The following is a 23,090-nucleotide window of genomic DNA, read 5'->3' on the forward strand; positions in this document are numbered from 1 at the left end:
AGGTCACACTCCAGTATAGGGGGCAATTCTCGCTATTAACAAACCATTAACTATGACTTTTTCCCCAATTAACTTTTAATTTGTGGTTTATTAATAGTAAGGTAGTTATTAGGTTTAGGGATTGGGTAGGATTAGGGATGTAGAGTATGGTCATGCAGAATATGTGCTTTATAAGTACTAATAAACAGCCAATATGCCAATAATAGGCATGCTAATAACAACTAGTTAATAGTGAGAATTGCCCCCTATACTGAAGTGTTACCGGCTACTGTGTTCCTATGTCGGTATTTATTTTTATACTTGAAATATACCTTATACTGCTTAAAGTAGACTTGAAGTAAATTCCCATCACGGTGTACAAAAGTATTTAAGTTTCTAAGTGGTTTATAAGCTCGGTCGGACATAATTTCAGATAGAACACATTTATCTTTAGGAAGATAGAGGCACATAAACATCAATTTTCGAAACCAGGCCTCTGTAATTCAAATAAGATGGGCATTAATGTTCAGGTTAACAGGGCTAAATTATTTGATTCAATTAAACTTGTTAATGACGGCCCAGTGTTTCTTGGCACGGGTGTTGTTGTTCATATGCATGTTCAATGAATCTTACTAAAACACTTCAAAACAGTTTCCCATTTTATTAAAATATCAGTCAGATAATGTGAAAAGTGATGTCCGAAACCAATACAAATATGTCACCTTAAATACGTCTGTGCAAACAAAGGAAAATGAAAACAGTTTACATTGCAGTTATGGGGTAATTCTGTCACATCCCAATCATTGACACCACACAGGTCAAGAAAATAAACACATAAAAGCAGTCTGGAAATCACGATTACACCTGTGCCATGCAAACCTGTACAGAGTCTTACAAAAAAATACAACAGCATGATATGAAACAGCAATTCACTGCAAAGGCGAAAAAAATCAGGCGAGTGTGATGTGTCTTAAAATCACCAAGTCATCGTTCTCATCAGAACAGGTTCACCTAAAACCTAAAAAACTAAGGCACCTCCCCCTCTATTAATTCATCTAGTCCTCGTAACAGTCCTAATGATAAAAACACACAATCCCTCCAAGCGATAGAAAAAAATCATTGGTTCTGACATACCTGAGAAACATTTCATATGTTAATACCATAACCCTGGCAAATTCTCTCGAACCCGCTACAACCTTATTAAAAAACAACCTCCATGATCTTAGCTTGCATTATGAATTATCGCATTAATATGATCCCAGAATAATACCACAAATGTATAACTAAAGTTCCCAAATACCACACGGATTGCAAGAGGGATGGCAAAGATGTGCCATGTTTGCAGGAGTGGTCCACAGTGATGCTTTCAATAGGGTTTGCATAATAAACCACAGAAAACGCTGGCAATACTAGAACCAGTTCTGGAAAAGCCGTCTGTAGGTCTCAAACACATCATCTCTGTACATGAATGTGCCTCAATACTGAACACAGTTCATTTAGATTTCTGCATGCATTAGTTACAGTAAAACAAATGTTCAATATTTACTTAACCTCGTGATTCTAAACACACGTGATTTTTTTATCACCAAAACAAAAGGCGATAGAAAATGTTGAATAATTACATTTCTGCATATTCCTCGTTTGAAAACCTCAGATTTGTATTGTTTTAATTGGATTTTCTGTGTTTTTAGTTTTCATGTTAATTTTTTGGAATTCACAGAAATGTTTGAACACTTTCAGCGTTTTAACTATAATAAACTTCAGCACAAGTCACGTCACGTCCATTTTACACTACATCATATCATTAAACTGAATAAAAATAACAGTATGAATAAGAGCCAACTTTTGTGTTTCCAGGAAGAAAAAAACCTGTGTTTTTGGGTTCAGAATGGCACGCGGTTAAGTAAAGAAGACTCTGTTTTTCATTTTAATTAAAGTATCCCTTTAAGGAACAACCTGGAACATTTTGGACTATTAAACGGTGTTGAGATTACAAGTCTGGATCTGCAGATGCCCTCAAAAGAACGACTGTAATTTATTTCAAATGATTCAGATCAATCTCAAGCAGCGGTTTTCTGCTGAATTCATAACGGTTGATTTAATGTTGTGTCTGAAACCAGTGAAAGTCACAGCTCTTGTCACTCAGTGGAGGTTAGATTCGTGATGGCTTGGCTCTGTGATTTGAGGTATTTTGACATTCGGGGGAGTTTTCAGACATGAATACAGCACCATCACTGTACGTTCTCTCTACATCAGTGTCAATCGTTGAATGACTTTCTCTCCTGCCGTTTGTGAGCCGTGTGCACCAGTGAGTAAAACATCGGAGCTTATTGAATTTAGAGCTTCACCTGATGAGGGTTTTTATGCCACGCATCCTGAAACTACATTACACGCTATCTACACATGTAGGCAAAGTTTGGTTCTTGGAAAAAACAAACAAACAAACAAACAAACAAACAAACCCCTTTAAAACACCAAAAATAAAATACAAACACAAGTAATTATTTAACAAAAACTCTTTGGAAACAGCATTATTGCTTCAGTAACAGAGGAAGAAACAACAAAGGCTTGCAGTGATTCTGTTACATTCAGCTTATTTACGTTCACGTGTAACTGTACATGCGTCTGTTTAATATGTATTTAACAACATACACATTGTTTTCTCATAACCCGCACACAATGGGTCTCATTCACGAAACACCAGCAGAACGATTTGTGTAAATCACTCGCCGCTGCCCTGCGGAAATCGCATTCGACTGCGAACGATTCGTTCTTGTGTTTCGTGAGTGAGAGCCAATGTTTGTTTAGTGTTCCCCCGCGCACATTATTTTAACTCCTCGGTCTCAGTGGAATCACACAGAACAATAAAAGAACGCTTATATTGACAAATAAAAACAAAATCTTGACACAGACAATAAAAGGAAAGAATTCTCACGCTTCTTTAGCAACAGAATAGTGTTGTGATTTCATTATATATTATACTCTACTTCAACTCTATTTACATGACTGAACTCAGAATAATCTGACCTTTGTGTGGGACGGTCAGTATGGCACTGGAGGGCAGAGGTGGTGTTAGCGCTGTAGTGTGACAGCCGGGGGGCGCTCTAGCGATTGGGTTTCTTACATAAATCAGTATTAGTCATCACAGACTGGAATGCTAGGAACGGTTTCCCTTGATCCCTGATAAAAATGTGTCGGATTTCTTTTGCGCGGTTTTGAAGCGAACTCCGTAAATGAAAACTTTAAACGCGTTTTTTGGTAAAAGGAGGCACACAGGGATGAAAATGGACGTTAAAGCTTTTCTGACCCCGTGCAGATCTGGGGTGATCCGGGGTGGTCTGTAATCCCGATCCATCACAGACGAAGGAAAAGTAGGTCAACAGTGACAGGCTTGTAAGGTGCACTGTGATCTCGTCTCGCAGAATCGTAGCACACGTGCACAACACCACACACAGACGCACACTGTGGTGTGTGGGAATATGTTGTTTAAGGAGTCGACTCTTGGCCGTTGCGTAACTGTCCGGGGGAGTGGGGGGGGTGTACCTCTCATGTCTCCCAGCCGAGGTGATCTCTGCGGTCCAGGGATCGAGTCTTGCTCTTGTTTGGCGTGGGCGGGCTGGGCGGGCTGCTCAGGTTGGAGCTGTTGGAGGCCGTGGAGTGACGCGGCGAGTCCGAATCCTAAAGACACGGAAAAGTTAGAACATTCTCATGACATGAAGAATTTTTCTGTCGCTTAACTAGGAAAGCACAGCGCTGTCAACAGCAAGGTCATGGGTTCAAGGGAATACGCCAATGGCAAAATAATCGTCGTATCTATAACAAATGATTTACGAAAACCCTAGCTGGTCGAAACACAGATTAATCCTGAGGATGATCAGGTCTTGTATCAGCCTGAAGGGGTTCATTTTGCGATCACAGGCTGGTTGTACATTTTCCCACTTATATTACATGACTATGCCTCATATTAGACATGAAAAATGTAGATAAAAACATATATTATCACCTAATTTGTAACGACTACAAATCTTTAACGCGATATCGGAAATATTTCCTATCATCTCTATGCCAAAGGACAATTTGCAAACAAACAATATGCACTTACTGTGTGTTGACTCATTTGTACTTGTAACATCATATAAGCAAATTAGTTTTTAATTTATACTGAATTTAATTTCATTATTTTTAATTATTTAAATAAATGATCTTAAATGAACGTTCAATATTTTTAATTGAATGTATAGTAATACATTTATTTAATTAGCATTTAAATGAACATTTTTACTAACTGTATTTAATTTATACTTAATTTAATCAATCATTTTTAATCACCCTAAAATGTTTTTAAATTTTAATTTACCATAAAACTGTAATTAGCATTTAATTTAAATGCTACATTTTCTAAGTGCATGGTTTGTAAGGTCATTTTCCTAAGGATTTTTAATAGCTATTATCATAAACAAGGTTGTCAATGGACCGTATAGCGCATAAGAGATCATGAAGTCCAGTCAGGCTGAACAAAACTGTGAAGAGCTCATCACATGACTGCTTACCATAACCAAACGTTGCGTGACTACTCCATCGTTTACTCCGGTCACCAACACAAGAATCCTTTCAGTACAAACACTAAACATTATTGCTAAACCAGAAGCCAGCAAACTCTGCACACCGCCACCAACTACACAACCCAATCCCTTCCTACACAATCTGAGCGTGAGCTACAGGGTTGAATAGGGGGATTACGCGTCTGCTGTGAGTGTGACTTTACCTTTATTTTACTAAGTAGGCTCCTTAAAGCCTTTTTCAGATCAGGTGTCTTCTCTGTGGGTGATACGGGACGGCACTAAAGAGATTGATACACATCACCCACACATCATTACACACGTGTGTCGAGATCTCTCATTCTGTGGATACAGTGCCACTTCACACACACTCAACACATGCACATAGCGTGACACAGAGCGGATGAACGCCCTCCAAACACATTCTGCCAGGTGAAATGGGAGACTGCGTAACACACTTGTAGTGCTCATTATTAAATGTGTATTTCAGCCGTGATCAGCAAAACACAGAAACTGCCAAAAGCGAAGGCACAAAACTGCGTCGATGAAACCGTTACCTGTTAGCAGCAGTCTGAAGGTCAACTCGCATGTTATGCCGCAGTCAGACTTGACTGAGCAAGCGAAATTCGTTAGGACGGTGCCGGAAAATGGGCGGCAGCGGCTCCTCGCCGTGACGTTTTGATCTTCTATCGGTCTCACGCACACACGTGACGCGAATTCGCAGGTCAGAGTTCACCAAACTTCAACTTTGCTACGCAACCGAAATGCGAAATATCTCCGGACGGACTTGCGTTTCCGGTCTGACGCATACACGTGCGTATAAACGAAAAGTCAAGTGTGACCGCGGCTTTAAATAATTCACAAAACATCAGAGAATAAAGGTGCAAATACACCAGAATCCTAAAACTGTAAAACTTTTTTTAATGTAAAAAGACTGAATAATGACAGTATTCCTCATATATAATCCTACTATCATCATCCCTTCCAAGATGTGCAAGACACAGGTCAGTGCGATTTCAACAAAAAAAAAAGATTCTAGTTATAATTGTAGTAATTCAACTCAGATCTGATTGGTTTGAAGATCTGGAGAAAATAAACCATAACCAAGAGACATTTGTGATGAAGTGTTGATCTTTAAGGCTGTGTTTCTGACAGGTTTCTGCTGGTACTGACCTCTCTATCAAACTGGGAGAGGGGAGCGTCTCCACCGCAGTCCATTCCACCTCCTGACGACAGCGAACCATCGGAGGGTGACGTCATCTGACGCTTGGTGGAACCGTAGTTACCGATGGAAATGTCACGTCTCAGCGCGTTGCCGTTTTGAGAGGAGGAGCCTAAAAAACGGAACACACCCATCAAGATGACAATAAGTTGTTGTGAAAAGAACATCTGTGTCCTAAACATGTAAGATGCAACCAGTAGCAACTGCGTAGGGCCCCGCAAGCTTGGGGTCCCCCTAGTGGCCACAAGCAGTTAAAAAATTGGATGATTGCTTTTGGCGCTGCACCGGACACACCTAATAACAGACAGGTCTGTGTGGTTGATAAACCAATCAAAACTTCGATCACACTTTAGAATAGGGACCAATTCTCACTATTTACTAACTATTAACTACGACTTTTGCCTCAATAAACTCCTAATTACTGCTTATAAGGTAGTTTTTAGGTTTAGGTATTGGGTAGGATTTAAGGGATGTAGAATACTATACATACGAATATACAACCAATATGCATGTTAATAAGCAAGTAGGTAATGATGAATTTGTGTATCTTAATATAAAGTGTGACCTAAAGCTAGGGGGTGGATTACCCGCAAATAAAGTAAGTCATGCTGGAGAAAAGTTTAGGCTGCAATGGAGTAAAGTGACACAGCGGAATGTCAACATGTGATTTTAAAAACGTCTTACAATTACTGCTGTCTAATATTGTGAATTATACTTTGCTATTATTAGATACGTCTGTGAAAATTATATGATAATGAGACGCTGGCTCCATGGTATGTTTCATAGACAAATGAGTCATGACAGACAGAAAGATGATTTGAGACCGATGCCTTGAACAGACAGGTTTGCTTGTAGGATCAGTTCAAATACCATCTAGCAATGAACGTCAATATGTTTACATTTGCCTGTTTCTAAAGCACACCAATAACTTGTAGATTTGTGTTTTGCTTGAAATGACATTAATAGGACTAATGAAATTGATGCAATTGTCTAGTTTAAGTCAGTCTTTAGTTCGTTAGATCACATCATCTATCTTGTTTTTTTTTGAGAGGAAAATATATTTGATACACTTAAATGTCTTAAAAATTCTTACATATTTTCAGAAATTGTATTTTTACAAGTGGAATTTGAGTTCACCTTATTCTAGAAATAGGGATGTAACGATTCACGATACTGATCTCACGATACGGTTTATTTTGACTAAATGAGTTGAGACCAATTAGAAACGGCCCTTTTAATATTTCTTTGTAAAATAACAAAACTAAACTGCAATTTTAAAACGAATGCCAAATCAAGTAAAAAATGAATAATACAGAAGTCTCTTTAATATAAACAAACTAAGAGTTTGTCTGTGCTTTTCTTAAGATTTTTTACACTGAAGAAATATCAGCATATCAACGTTTTCCAAGTTTGCAGTAAACACAGCAGCCCCTGCTGTTCAAAACATGTATTGCGATTCAAATAACATCTCAACCGGCTTCCATTATCAACCAGCCCACGGTGAACCGCTACATCCCTATCTAGAAAGCAAGCATAGTCTGAAATCTTGAGGGTTCTTTAATAAAAATAATTTCTATAATATTTACTTGATTTGTGCTCATGCTATTTAGTTTAGATTATTATCTCAAATTATATTACATTTTAAATGATCAAAATTTGCCCCACATTTTTCCGGGTAGTGTTGCCACCACTTGGATACACATGAAGCGCACATATCAAATACTTGAATCATTGATACATGAATTATTCTTATACCAAACTGTAAACAATTTTGTGTGCGGTTATGCGGTTCAAAGTCAAATAAATCCAGGTGATATATGTCTCACTAATTCCATATATTCAATATTAATGTCGTCCAATTCAAAAAAATTTTTTTAGTATGCAAGTGTGGGGGGGGCCTCAGGTCTTGACTTTGCTTAGGGCCCCCAAAATAGTAAACACGCCCCTGGATGCAACAAACCCTCAGTGATAAATCACATTTGATCACCGTTGTCAAGACAACAGCTACAAGAGTCCTGTTTTCGGTTTCTATCATCTCTACGATGATGAACAGGTGCGTGAATGCCCGTCAGTACTCACGTGTGCCGAGTCCACTGCTAGTGCTCATAGATCGGCCCGGCTCGGGTCTGGTTTTACTGATGGAGGGGATGCTGACGGATGCTCCCAGAATGCCACGGCTCTCCGGCGGACGCACGTTCTGAAAACACCACATGGGTCAAAAACAGATTATTTTGCTTGTTTTGCATTTATGGGCATGTCTGAAACTGAACCAAGAGACTATTTCTAAACAGCAGTGAGATCTGGAGATGGATGGAGACAGATGACGATTCGGCATGCAGAGAAGCAGACAGATTGTACAGCAGGAATAACCAAAGCCACAGAGGGACTTGTCGGTTTGCGAACGCAGATTGAATGTGAGCTAATGCACGAGGCCATACATTTCACGTTCGTTTTCTATCGAGAACAGATGGAGCGTGAGCGTGTGTGTGTGTGTCATTCTCTGCTCCTACCAGAGAGCAGATGGAAGCGGGGGTCCCGGGGTTGGAGCTGAGGGACGGGGAGTGGGAGGAGCGAGGGGAGGAGTCCTGCGACAGGAAGTGGTCGGCAGAGGTGACGTTCATGTGATGGACATGCTCAAAGATGGGAGGAGTGGAGATAAGGTGTAGAAGAGGAGAGGGGAGTGGAGAACCAGGGGAAATGGAGAAGAACACAACAGAATATGGACGCATGCCAAACCGCTCAATAACAGCGTAAGCTAAAGCTAAAGTCATTCAAAAGACAACATGAAAGCATTCATCTACGGAATGTCCAAGATTATGTGAATCTAAGGAAAACAAATGTTTGTTTCCACGAAATGTCTATTGTGAAGGCTTATGCAGTTCATGTTGTCTTTAGAAAGTAAAATCAAATCCCACATTGAACCGAAACATCAGGCTGGACGTGATTATAAAAAGCTGCTCAGATGGATGGAGGCGTGGAGATACAGGAGGAGGACACGAGAGGAGACGGCGGCTCTTACCATTGGCAGATCTTTCAGGATTTGGATGCCGTCCCCGGGGCCCATGTGAACCACATGGTTGAAGTTGGTCGGGTTTGATATCAACTTATTCCTCATTTCCGGGTCTCGCAACATCTCCCTGAGGACCACAGCAAACTCTGTAACACTTCTCTAGATTGCGTTTACCACGCGACGTTAACGTCATTTCTAACTCTCATGTTTAAGATCACCTCCGCTGCAGGAGTCTCTCCTCCTCGGGTATGCGGAAGGAAAAGCGGCGTTTGCTGTTCATGCTTCTCACCAGCTGTTTGCGGCTGTTATCAGACGTCTCGGGAACCACCAGCTCATCTCCTTCTGCACAACATCATACATCACACAACACGGTTACATCACACCTGCGTGAGCAGTGATGGTTTTTATGCAAACCAGTTACATTTTAGACCAAATTAGTATTCTTTTTTTCTTCTTATTAAAGGTCCAGTGTGTGATATTTAGCGGCATCTAGTGGTGAGCTTGTGAAAGGCCGTTCCCTCCCTTTCGAAGCACTACGGCAGCTGACAGAGAGCTGAGATGTCTCCACGTTTTCACATCTTTCCCGAAGGAGATACGTATTTACGAAACGCGCTTTTTGTCCGATTAGGGCTGCGGTGTATGTAGATACTAGATAGAAATAGCTCATTCCAAGGTAGTAAAAACATAACGCCTTATTATGTAAGGTCTTTATACACCTCTGAAGACATACTTATGTATATTATATTGCATTTCGGTCAACAGATCCTCCAAAACAATGACCCGCTGCACCAATGTCATTTTATTAGTCGTGTTTATTAATACAAGTTCCTGATATTATTGTAAAGAATTTTCTATGTCCCGACATGTCAGCTGTCATATGCAAGGTTATAAAAATGTTATAAACCAATAACGTGACTGATTTAAGCATATCCCGAAGGATGAAATCAAGCTTTGTGCATGAATCTGTAGGGCAGGAGCGCTCGGAGAAACAGCAGAAGGGCGTGTCTCACCTGCCGTCTTGTTTTTGAAGTAGATGAGACGTACGGTTTCCAACCCCAGCAGGTTCAAAGAGCCGTCAGCATTCATAGGATGAACCTAAACGCAGAACGCACAAACATCATACAGCGTAAACCACACAGGTGAACACGCCTCTTAAATATTTCGGTAATACGCCGTTTGACAAAAATAAAAGTTGTACTTTTTTCAAAGGCATGGTCTGAATCCACTCCATAGTGTTGACGTCGAATACGTCCACCGCATTCGCACTATACACTGACAGATGAGGTGCGCTATAACCTGAAAAACCAAGTTAACCAACATGAGAGTGCTGCATTTTACGATTTCAAATCACTTCGCGGCGCGCCACTTACGGCAAGCAGTGGGCGTGGCCGGCCACATCAGCTCCTGCTGACGCGAGCGTCTGCCCTGACAGTCCACGTACACGCCGATGCTGTTGAAACACAAGAGCAGCTCTTTGTGGGAGATCTCCACGGCACAGAGCGCGTCCAGGCTCAGCAGCTCGATGAAGCCCAGCGTGTGGTCGTCCGGATGGAGGAGGCTGACAGGAGCTCCGTCTCCCTGCAGGTCATATCGCAGGAACCCAGACTGGAACCCCACGCAGAGCTTCTCGCCCTGCAGTCCCATCCACTGCACCGTGCCGGGGACCAGTATGTCCCGAAGCTTCCGGTGACGTGTTCTACTCTTATTGAGCTCGAAGACGATCACCTTGTCAAGTTTTTTCATGGCCACAAACAGATAGGTGAGAGAGCCGTGTCTGATCGTGCCGGAAACCACAGTCTGGCAGCCTTTGGTCTCGGCTATCTTGTGGAATTCGACCTCGCGGTCATCCAGGGCCACCATGGGGTAGAGTCGCACGTGACCGTTCCGGCCCGATATCACGGCGATGAGCTGCTCGGAGGGAATCAGCTCGATCTGATGGACCCTTTTATTGTCTCCTACCTTGATAATCTCTGTGATTGACAAAGAAAAAAGAACTCAACTTTTGTGACTAGAGAATGCAGATGTTATTAGTAAACACAGATATTTAACTCACCGTCTTTGGTAACATGAATAACATACAAGCCCTCCTCATTGCCCAGCGCTATCCTCTCATGATCTGACGTAAAAAAACAACAACACACAAAGCGTTTAATAAAGAAACTCATTTCACAAAATAGGTTACACAGTCTCATTTAAGTCGCTTTGAAAAAAGCATCTGCTCACTGAGCACATGTAAATGAATCATATTTGTTTTGTTTAATACATGTCAGCTTAAGTGCTTTAGTCGGCCGTAAAGTGTTGTATTGTACCTATAATAGCAGCAGACTGTGTGGTTTTGATGAGAGGCAGGGCGCTGTCATACGCTTCTTTAGGCACGTAAACAAAGCGTTCCTTCAGTTTGCTCTTCTTTAAGAGGCGATGCAGCTCGCTCAGAAGCCCCACCCACTTTGTTCTCTCCTGATCGCTGTCTGCCAGGATTAAGATGGAGCATTTCTGCCTGCTGGAGGACGACGTGGTCACCTGCAACCAACATTACATTATCAATATACATATACACATGTAATACAATACCTACAATACATGTAATACAAATATCTCTAGTTTTAAAATGTAAATATTCAAATATCTCTGTTCTTTGGTACAACTAAACTCTTATTTTATTTATTCCTTACAAGAAAGACGGGATAGAGGGGCATAACAAATAATTATTAAGACAATAAACTGTATATGGTTTGTATAAAAAAAAGGACAAATATGGTATAATAATAAACAATACACAATAGCAAAAGTCAACCCACAATATACTTCATAAAACATTTTTATTTGAGATACAAAAGTGTTAAAATACAAAAATATTAATATTATTATATGTAATATTTCATCCTTTAATTATACATTTATTTTTATAATGTATTCATTATATTGCATTCATTATAATAATTATGATTTGTTGTATTTATAATTGAATTTGAATGTATTTAAATATGAAAATATGAATGAAAATACAAAATTATTACTATTACTTTTATTATTTTGATACTTTATATAATTTAATAATGTGTTATTTATTCATTTATTTATATGTAAAATATATTTCTAATATTGCATTCATTATGATAATTTAGACAATACTTTTATTAATACGTACTCATCATTTTTATAATAAAGAAAACTAAACACATGTATGACACTGTATGACAGAAATATGTCGCCTATTATTACTCCTTTAAATTGATATTGTACACTCATGTGTAACTCACCCTAAAGATGCAGGGAATGTCCTTCCTGTTGGCATGAATGACATCAGATGCTAAAACTGAGCTAACTGAGAACTCCTCGTCCCTGCAACAGAGACAGTCAAACCATAAGACGTCATGCAAACGATCATGAGCATCAGAAACAGACTGAGACCTTCATCCTGGTCTGACCTCATGTCAATGACCTGGTTCACCACCACACCAGGCCGAACAGCTTTGCCCTCTGGGAGATCATACAGGAAGAGTTTGAAGTCACAGACCACAGCGATGGCTCTCTGCCAGCCCTTCTTCACACCCAAAGGCTTAGGAACCTGCAAGAGAACATCTCGCAATCAGACATGAAGACTAGATCAACGTTTCTTTCACATCGTAAAGGTAACTTCTTACCCTAACGTGGCCCTCATAGGCCGTGCCGATGCCCTTCTGTGGGTCGATACCCAGCGGTCCTCTGGTCTGATCCGGTGGAATAGGACACACGGCAGGGGCTTTATCCGCACAGGTCACATGACACGAGAAGTTACAGACTGCAGGAGAAGATTAAGAACGAGATGAATTTCCAATAATAACGTCATTTCCATGACAACCTCAGCTGGTGGTGACCCCTTACCTTCACACGTACAGCCCTGTCGGATGAGTCCCACCATCAGAGACGTGCACTGGCTACATTTAGTGGTGGTAGAGAAGGACTTCACAATAAACTGATGCGCCTTTGGCTAAAAGAAGAGAATAGGTACTATGAAGCAAACAACTTGCATTCAATTGACATGAAAACTGTCAAGCGGCTGACATCAATAGAGGAGGAATAGACTGATTCATGTACTTTAGGAGTGCTGCGTTCTGAGCTGCTGTAGGCCGATGAAGTTTGTGTTCTTCGCGGCGGTCGATCCACCTGCTGAGAAAACAGTCACAACAATGCTGATCCTCCAAACAGAAACGGTCCTTTTACATCTGTAATCGGCTTACGATATTTTTTCTGCACGAGGACATTTCATCTCTGTTCCAAAATCGACACAAAAAGCCTTTTGGGGCATCATCGACACGCTCCAAAAATCCGTTTTGTAAAGTATGCAGCAAAATAATGTAAGATATCTTTTGGCTAAATTCTCAAGTACCATCAACCTTCACAGCTAAGGCAATCCCACAATGCACTGCAATACTGCGTTATGGAAGCGAGTTTTGTGCTTATTTGAGTAGTTTGTGCACAAGGTGATAATGTTAAACTACTCTTGCCTATTCTGTGTTAAACATGATTATCATGATTATGAGATTTCATTGTTTAGATGCCTTAAAAGCAGATGCTTATGTAGACAACGTATGTCTCGGTTTGGAACAGAGAGTGTCCCTGTAAGGTTCAGGGGTGAGAGGTCACCTCCTGGGGCTCCATGTCACTGGTGGTTGAGGGCGATCGAGAGTGGGACATGACCTGGGATTGTCCATCATCTTTACACGAAGGCGTGTTGGACAGGCTGAAGTTATCCATGGAGTCGATCTGTCGGAAAAATGAGAAGGTTTGAAAAGGAAACGGACCACAAATCGTGCACCATGTTACAATACATACAGTAACAGCATCACTTAGATCCAAGCCATCCCGGACAAACATTTTGTAAGCATAACCACCACATTTGGAAATATGTGGAGTTACACATGCAGTTTGAAAACATGTCTCAGTAAGACACGCCAAAGGTTAAAAACAACATAACGCCCAACAGGATGACAGCACAGAAACTCGATGAAATCCTTGAGATGAGAGTCTGCCCAAGCACAAGCAAAAGTAAACTGGAGAAAACAACGAACATAAACGTCACGGCACCGCAAGGTCTCCTATTTAAAAACTGATGATGTCATTTAGCAGACAAAGGCAGTGTCTGAAACCATTCCCTATCTCCTATATAGTGCACTATATTGGGTGTCCGGCATTTTGTAGTGGTGTCCAAAACCCGAGTGCACTACTACATTCCCTACATTCGTTCACTCTTTTTTACCCACAATGCACTGAGTACACTCGCTCACTCATTATACAACACTATACAACACGAGACGACCGCTTGATTAGAATCAGCTGGATGAGAGTGACCGTTAATGCCACGAATGCACGTTTATACACTTGTGTTTGTTCTTGTTGACCGCTATTTTCGTGTTTTTGAGAATAAATAGATTAAAAAGATGTTATAGACAGTGGTGCTTCATTTGAAATATATTCAATAATTTTATTAAACGTAATAAACGTAAAAGTAAATAAACGTGGCTCTTTATTAAAAACTAATACGAAAACGTGACAAATAAGGTGAAAATTAACTTTACCATTTTATTAAGCAATCAATGAAGCCACACACACGTGTGATATAAGCGTTATGTCGAATGTCCGCGACAGTACTGTCAGACACAGGTTATATTACGCCAGTGTCCGAAATCGTTCAGTTTCATTCACTTCTTCCCCATATAGTGGACTGAAATGTCATTCGCTATATAGGGAATAGTGAAGGAGTGAGCGAGGGAGCTGTTTCAGACACAGCATAAAACTCTTGCACTGACGAATGTTAAATACATAAAGTACAAAAGAGCTATTAAAAATGCAAGTGAAATGGAGGTTGATGGTCTGATGGACTGTTTTTGGGGATTTGCCATATAGAAATGCAGGCATGCATAAGCTACGCAATAAAGCTGGAGACAGACCACTCAACCAAACACCACAGAAGAAGTGCTTACGTGTCTGCCTTTACCGGCCGAGCCACTGGCAGAGGTTTGCTTTAATACAAAACCAAAGAGAGAGAGAGAGAGAGAGAGAGAGAGAGAGAGAGAGAGAGCAAATAATATAAACACTCATTCACAAGCTTTCATTTCAAAGAACACGTGAAAAACAATCAAGTAAAGATCTGTTTCTGTATAAATCCTTGGAGAAAAACGCTTTAAAAAAAGAGACCAACAAAAGCTTGACGGGATATTTCACGGGCAAAACCTAATTTCCCCATGTTTTACTCGCCCTCAAGGCATCCTGACTGAATATGACTTTCTTCCTGAAGAATAATGCAGTCGGAGTTGTAATACCACGTATCATTTTACTTCCATGCGGTAGAATGGGAGTGAATGGGCGTCGACTTTTTGAAGCTCCAAAAAGTGCATCCATCGATCAAAGAACTGCTCGACACGGCTCATTGGTTTTAATAATGGTCTTCTGAAGCGAATCGAAGCGTTTGTTTAAGAGAAGTATCCATATTGACAGCGCTATTATTGATGTCTAGCTTCCATTATACCTCTGCTGCGCGTGAACCAGAGGCTTGTTTTTCCGGCGAATGGCGGAGACGAAAGCTCCCGCGCGCAGAGGAGGCGGCATCCTATTGGAGAAAAAACGGAAAATGCCTTATGACACGCCTTCGTCTTTTGCCGGAAAAACAAGCCTCTGGTTCACGCAGAAACTAGACATAAACAATAATAGCGCTGACAATTTGGATATTTCTCTTAAACAAACGCATCGATTTTGCTTCAGAAGACCTTTGTTAAGACCAAAGAGCCGTGTCGAGCAGTTCTTTGATCGATGGATGCACTTTTTGGAGCTTCAAAAAGTCGACGCCCATTCACTCCCATTCTACCGCTTGGAAGTAAAATGATACGTGGTCAAGAAGAAAGCCATATTCAGTAAGGATGCCTTGAGGGTGAGCAAGACATGGGGAAATATTGTTTTGCCTGAGAAATATCCCTTTAAAGAATCACACCAAATCAAGAAAACAAACAAAACAAAGACAAGCCACATGCAAAGGCTTCGGATACCTACATCAAACCGATCCAGGGCAGAGGTTGGAGCATTGAGGAATGCCAGAAAGGAATTCTGGGAGTCTTGGTGCTTGACGCCTGGAACACATAAACTAATGTAACATAAACCCGCCACACGGAAAAAAGCAAAAACACAAAATCCTAAACGATATCAAAACTACCTTACACTTTGCTGGTGTAAAAAACAGCAAGAGATGTGTGCTTTACCTGTTGACACATGCAGGTTCTCCATCTCCTGTTTGAGTCTCTGGACGTCTGCGTTGAGCTCCTGGTTACTCTTCTCAGATTCCTCCAGCTTACTATACGACCACAGAGAATAAATCAGACGTTACTGACACATCCGTGTAATGACAGATCCATGTATTACTCTGGCTACGTTTTCAAATGTCAGACGAAAAATTTTTCAAATCAACATGAAAAGGTGCTATCAACCAATTTCACTCTTGTGTAATAAGATATTAAATGGGAAAAGCACACAATGTCCTACCACTCAGTGGCCATGAGAGACGCTTTCACTTTATTCAGCTCTTCCTGAATGGTTTGTTTGGCTCTGATCTCAGCGTCCAGCGCAGACTGAAGCTCAAGACGAGCGGACATGTCCAACTTAGCCAAACGTCTCATCTTCCACGGCATTTCCTAGAAAACCATTGAAAATACTAAGGAAAATATTCTTTAAATATGAACAAGCATGTTAAGAAACGAAAGGATTCTTACAGTAGCTCGTGCTCCCAAGCTGGCGCTCCTCAGACCCTCCAGCTCCTCGGTCATCTTAGTGGCCAAAGCCTGCAGATATCCCCGAGCATCTTTCTCATCGCTGACCCTGAGAGATAAACACAGCCGTTTAGTACTGCACAGCCTGACATCACCACTAGACGGCTCCAGAGTTCAACTAATCAGAAGTGTATGTTTCCGGGTTCCGGGAAAGCCTTCAAAAGTTCATTCACTGGGATTTGGTTGAATTTTGAAAAGGGTTTCATACAGGAACGGGTTGTTTCTTACCATTGAATGATTTCGGTGATCTGGGCTTCCCAGTGGGTGACGCTCTCTTTCTTATCTGCCAGTTCTCTCATGTCTTCGTCCAGCTGTTTGTTACTACAGCTCAGCTTCTCAAACGCGGACGTCATCTACACCAACAAACAAGAAAACACGTAATGTTGCATTAGTGAACTTCTGATGTCACCTTCTGCAGGAGAACGTGTAGCCACGGAGAGAATCGACAAACAACAATGCTAAGTGTTTCTTCTTTCTAAACTGAGTGTTCTCGTGAACCATTTCTCTCGCATTGAGAACAGAAAATTCGGTTTTTACGACAATCCAATAAATCTCCAGTCACGGTCTGTATGGGTTCACCTTGTCAAGCTCGTTGGAGAGCTTCTTGTTCTCCTCCATCAGCAGGACTCTCTCTCACTCGTACTTCTGCTTGTTGTCGCTCTCAAACTCCTCTCGCTCGCTCTGACTGTGAAAACGATTGATTGATAACCAGGGTTATTGCACTCAACACACAGTGACGAGAATGCCAACACACTGACACAGCTTCATTTCAGGGCACGTATTTTGTGGTATTGTAAGTCTGTTTCCTTGAGGCCCATTTATAATATATTCAAGTTTTTGGATGGACCATTATAGTTTCCAGAAAATGTTCTGCTAGAGTTTTTAACATTAGAGTTGATTGTCCAAACAGACATTTTAGCCGATATGTGAAGACAAAACCAGTCTTAACTGAGAAATATACAGCTTTCCATTGATGTATGGTTTGTTAGGATAGGACAATATTTGGCCGAGATACGAGTATTTAAAACCCTGGAATATGAGGGTGCAAAAAAATCGAAATATTGAAAAAATAAGCGTTTGAAGTTGCTAATCAGAGGCGCTGTTGCTAAGAAGAAAACAGGTTTGTTTTAACGGTCTCCATGGGTTTACCGCTGTAATGACGTTGTGGAGAGTAGATGAACCCGAAAGCAGAAATTCTGAACTTTACATAGATCCCAAACTTGAGTGGGTAATTCCCAAAGAGCGGGCGATGTGTGTAGACGTGTTTTCGGCCATTTTTGTTTGCGATTTTGCTGCGTCCACTCACAAAAAATAAAGTTTTGCGGTACGGAATTTACAAAATATCTTCAAGGAACATGATCTTTACTTAATATCCTGATGATTTTTGGCATGACGGAAAAATCGATAATAATGTTTTGTTGGCTAGTGCTACAAATATTCCCGTGCTACTCAAGACTGGTTTTGTGGTCCAGGGTCACATATGATAACAAACATCTATTGGCTAAATCTGAAAACGTTATTTGTGATTTTCTCACTTATTTGAGCTTTAGACAAAATTTTCAATAACCAAGTTCAATAACACACACATTTAAGGTATAGCAGCTAGATTATTTCCACATCATCAAATCATTTTCACTGAACATGGGTTGAATCCATTTTAAGAGTCACAAAGATACCGATTTTATTTAGTTAATTTGGGCCCATAAACACTGCTGGCCAAAACATCAGTGCATCTCTTAATACAATTTTTTTTTTATCCTGTTTTTAACCATTTAACCTCTTAAAGGGGTCATATGACACGGCTAAAACGAATATTATGGTTTGTTTTAGATGTAATGTATGTGTAAACACGATTTAAGGTTCAAAAACGCTGTATTTTCCACATACCGTGCATGTTTGTATCTCTTTGCTCCGCCTCTCTGAAACGCGCAGATTTTTACAAAACTCATGGCTCTGAAAAGCGAGGTGTGCTACGATTGGCCAGTTAACCAGTGCGTAGTGATTGGTGGGGAATACTGCAAGCGTGTGAGGGAAATGTAACGCCTCTTACCATATTTGGAACATCAGGTTCCTCTTCAATTGGACTGACAGGTACGCCCATCATACTTGCGTATACATTTGGGCGGTCTTAATCAAATCATACCACCAACTGACGTAGATTTGTGGGGGTGTGGTTACACGAGGCGTTTCAGGCAGGTCTGGGTGAGCCTTCGCTTTTAGATAGAACGCATCTTTTGTTCCCACACTTTCATTTTTGCAAGTTTACGTGTCTAATACACGCATGGGCAACTTATAACACACCAAAGACACAGAAAAAAACGTATTCGCGCCATATGACCCCTTTAAAGGACTTTAATGATTAGTTTAAATAAGGGTCAAATAACTCATGTTGTTGTTTACATCATATGTGGTCACATCAGTACCTCTCTCTGCGGGTCTTCTCCACCTTATCCTTTAGCATCATGATCTCTTTCTTCAAAGCGAGCTGTCGTCCCTCGGCCTCGCGCAGTTCTTTCTGCAGGTTCTTCAGTTCGTTGGCGTGCTGGAGGTCTCTGCGTGACAGCTCTTCCTCATAATACACGGTCTTCTTGTCCAGGTCCGCTCGTAGTTTACTGAGCTCCTTGTTGTGCTCTGAGGTCCTGACGCCTGGAGAACGGCCCACATGCTTCTGCTGCTCCACAACAAGAGACAACGAGATCATCACAGATTTGTTTTTTTGCTGCTGTAATACAGCAATGAGAAACGTTACTGCAGATTTGTGCAGACCTTGGTTCCCTCCAGCTCCTCTTCCAGCTGTCTGCTGTACTGCTCGCTGCGTTCTCTCAACTTCTTCTCCTTCTGAGCCTCGGCGGACCATTCTTCAGCCTGAGCTTCCATCTGCACACAAACACACAGAGATGCTCAGGGAATCAGGTTTGCGAGCCTGTCGACAGATCAGCATCCAGAACTCAGACAAGCGTGCGATCGCCCCTTATGCTCACCTCTTTCTTGGATCTCTCAGCTTTGCGTACGTCCAGTCGTAGCGCCTCCACTTTCTGATTGAGAGCGTCCATCTCCTCCTCTTTGTCCCGGAGCTGTCGCGAGAGACGTTGTTTGTGCGATCGCAGCTCTGTCACTCTCTCGCTCACCTCGCTGAACTCCTGCACGGCCACTTTCCTCTGGCTGTCGGCCTCTTTCAGCTCTTTACCCTGACATTTCTGCTTCTCCAAAGACTCCTGCAGGCTCTACATTAACAGGGTTGAGACAGACCATAATACACGATAAGTCCAGACTCTACACAATGTAAGGTTAGGAGTGTAACACAAGTTAAAATGAACGAAAAGTTCCACCTTCTGCACATCATCTCTCTCCTGCTTCACGTTCTTCAGCTGTTTTTCTAGAGAGTGAATCTGTTTGGAGGATTCTTCAAGATCCCTGCGGGCAGCACCGGACTGATCTAACTGCTGTTGGACCTGTCCTGCGTCTGCCACCAGAGAAACATGTGAAGAAAGAGAAAAAGAGATCTATGAGAAACATTATATGCGTTTGATTTATTTGACAATCTTGGTAGTAATCTTAAGAGTGCTTTCACACCTGACTCATTTAGTACGGTTGAATCGCACTAGAGTTCATTTTTCTTCATGGTGCGGTTGGTTTGGGCAGGTGTGAATGCAGCAATCGCACTCGAGTGCGCACCAAAAGCAGACCAAATAAGCGTACCGAGACCTCCTTGAGGAGGTGGTCTCGGTTCGTTTGTGGTGAGAACGTGATCTGACCTCGAACAGACCCAAATGCAAAAAGTACTGCACTTTTTTGGACTAAACCAGCTGCCGTAGTCAGCTGCGCTGTGCATTACGGAATAATAACAAGTGTTTGTTGACAGTTTGCACTAGCATGGCAGCTCCCGGACAAACTTGCAGTTGTGAGGGGGTGCAGAGCCTCGTAGAAATTTGGTCTGATGACCATATTACATCCCAACTTTCGAAAACTCACGAGAACAGCGCAATATTTTCATTGCTTAGCAAGCAACTCAGGGAAAGGGGGTTTAATAGATCTGTGGAACAAAGCCGGGTTATGGTAAAAAAACTCCGCCAGCAGTACAATGCGGGATGTAAAAGTTCCCCTGGTACTATGACCTCGATTACATACTTGGGACATAACCGGACGTTGACCCGGTGGATGTTGTTGAGATCGCCATCGCCGCTAACAATGATGCGACTGATGAATCTCCCTTACTTGTCTAAAATACTAGAAAAAGTAGTGTCCACTCAGTTGGGCTCTTTCTTACAAAATAATGACATGCACGAAAAATTTCAGTCAGGCTTTTGACCGCATCATAGTACTGAAACTGCGCTCGTTAAAATGACAAACGACCTGCTTATAAGCATCTGATAAAGGTAACATCTCACTCCTAGTCCTGCTTGACCTTAGTGCTGCGTTCGATACTGTAGAACATAAAATACTTTTAGATCGTTTACACAATTATACCGGTATTCAGGGACAGGCACTACAATGGTTCAGATCTTATTTATCAGACAGACATCAATTTGTCCACTTAAATGGGGAATCGTCAAATCTAACACAAGTAAATTATGGATTACCTCAGGGATCGGTTTTAGGACCCTTGCTATTCTCCATGTACATGCTGCCCCTTGGCAACATTATTAAAAAACATGGAATTAGCTTCCACTGTTATGCAGATGATACTCAGCCATATATCTCATCAAGACCAGATGATTCCCTCCAGCTAACCAAATTGGCAGAGTGCATCGAAGATATAAAACATTGGATGACTACTAATTTCCTTCTTTTAAACTAACAAAACAGAAATATTACTTATCGCACCAAAAACACGTAAACAGAATATCTCGGATTATAACCTGCAAATTGAAGGCTGCACTGTTACTCCAACAAATACAGTTAAAGACCTAGGCGTTATATTAGACAGCAACTTGTCATTTAAAAATCACATCTCAAATGTCACAAAAACAGCCTTCTTCCACCTTAGAAATGTTGCCAAGTTACGAAATATTTTAAGTGTTGCTGACGCAGAAAAGCTTATTCATGCATTTGTGACCTCAAGACTTGACTACTGTAATGCACTGCTTAGTGGTTGTCCTGCATCATCAATAAACAAACTACAGTTAGTTCAGAATGCAGCTGCCAGAGTTCTAACCAGGTCCAGAAAATACGATCACATAACCCCAGTTTTATCATCCCTGCACTGGCTACCCATTAAGTATCGTATTGACTTTAAAGTTCTTTTAATCACTTATAAGCCCTAAACGGTTTAGCCCCTACCTCCTTAACAGAGCTTCTATCACACTACAACCCATCACGCTCTCTAAGATCTCAAAACTCCAGACTTTTGATAACACCTAGAATAACTAAATCCACCAAAGGGGGCGGAGCTTTCTCATACGTAGCACCTAAACTCTGTTATAGCCTTCCCGATACTATTCGAGGGTCAGACACACTCTCCCAATTTAAATCTAGATTAAAGACACATCTTTTTAGCCAAGCTTTCACGTAATGCATAGTTAATGAACAGAAGCTACGCTAATTATTCTCTTTCTGCCCCCCGAGGTAGGGAGATGCCCATCCCGAGGTAGGGAGAGATTCCGCCAGGCCCAGATGAACGTCATATGCCCATCCCCAACTAGAGATTACGCCAGCTACATCTGAAAATCCCGTGCCATCCTCCTGCGAGAGCCTGCGGACTGACTGACCATCCCAGCTCCATCTCAGGCAATTCCATCACCACCCAAGAGAAAAGCGACCATCTGACCATCCCAGCTCAGACAATTCCATCCCCAACCAAGAGCAAAGACGGACTACTTGTCACATTAATGCTAAATTTACAATACTTGATATTTAATGCTAAACTTACATCACATGACAGCAGTTTGAAGTTATAGCTGCACTCAGTGACTTTGATTGGAGGTTGCTGGGTGTGTAGGTGTTTGTGGGGAGTGGGGGGGGGCTTGTTGGTTGTGGTTTGGGGGGTTTCATTTGTTGGGGCTGTGTGGGTCTGGTTTGGTCTTGTTTTGTGGTCAATGTCAGACGACAGAGGAATAAAGTTACATTATGCCATTACTATTTTACATGGTTGTTCCTCTGTTGTCTGGTGTCGATCGCGGAATGGGACCGGGTTGGACCTGCACCGTTTCGGCGGGTGGGGCTTCCTGGGTCGTGGCTAGTGGGCTCTCCCTGTTCTTCGTGGACGTTTGCTCGGTGGCTTTTGGTCGGAGTCACTGAGTGCAGCTATGACACGTCAGAGGAGATCTGGCCCTCCCGGCTGAGCCTGGTTTCTCCCGAGGTTTTTTTTCTCCATTTATTCATCATTGGAGTTTGGGTTCCTCACCACAACAGGGCAGTGTTGGCTTGCTCACCGGGAGACTGCATTTATTCATTAATTAATTAATTAATTAGATATTATTTATTAGAATGATCTTGCTTGGTCTATAAACACCATGCACTGTGCTGTGTTTTACCTTTCTGTGTTTTTCTTATTTGCTCCTGTAAAGCTGCTTTGGAACAATGCA

At 41.6% G+C, this 23,090-nt stretch overlaps 1 protein-coding gene across 1 annotated transcript in view; it reads right to left on the bottom strand.

The window, feature by feature from the left end:
* Positions 1-625: 625 nt before the first annotated feature.
* cdc42bpaa (CDC42 binding protein kinase alpha (DMPK-like) a) overlaps positions 626-23,090 on the bottom strand; it is a 45,044-nt gene continuing 22,579 nt past the window's right edge. The window contains 28 exon segments of the mRNA XM_057344681.1: positions 626-3,657; positions 4,745-4,819; positions 5,712-5,872; positions 7,840-7,957; positions 8,780-8,897; positions 8,989-9,112; positions 9,781-9,865; positions 9,969-10,066; positions 10,141-10,740; positions 10,824-10,886; positions 11,080-11,290; positions 12,031-12,112; positions 12,199-12,338; positions 12,415-12,551; positions 12,635-12,740; positions 12,848-12,919; positions 13,397-13,516; positions 14,734-14,772; positions 15,797-15,873; positions 16,003-16,094; positions 16,283-16,431; positions 16,510-16,615; positions 16,795-16,919; positions 17,146-17,251; positions 18,990-19,237; positions 19,333-19,443; positions 19,548-19,790; positions 19,896-20,029. Coding sequence (XP_057200664.1) covers positions 3,526-3,657; positions 4,745-4,819; positions 5,712-5,872; positions 7,840-7,957; positions 8,780-8,897; positions 8,989-9,112; positions 9,781-9,865; positions 9,969-10,066; positions 10,141-10,740; positions 10,824-10,886; positions 11,080-11,290; positions 12,031-12,112; positions 12,199-12,338; positions 12,415-12,551; positions 12,635-12,740; positions 12,848-12,919; positions 13,397-13,516; positions 14,734-14,772; positions 15,797-15,873; positions 16,003-16,094; positions 16,283-16,431; positions 16,510-16,615; positions 16,795-16,919; positions 17,146-17,251; positions 18,990-19,237; positions 19,333-19,443; positions 19,548-19,790; positions 19,896-20,029 — 3,872 coding nt within the window. The 3' untranslated portion in view covers positions 626-3,525.

The sequence above is a fragment of the Triplophysa rosa genome, linkage group LG10 (assembly GCF_024868665.1).
Source record: "Triplophysa rosa linkage group LG10, Trosa_1v2, whole genome shotgun sequence".
In the NCBI taxonomy this organism is placed as follows: Eukaryota; Metazoa; Chordata; class Actinopteri; order Cypriniformes; family Nemacheilidae; genus Triplophysa; species Triplophysa rosa.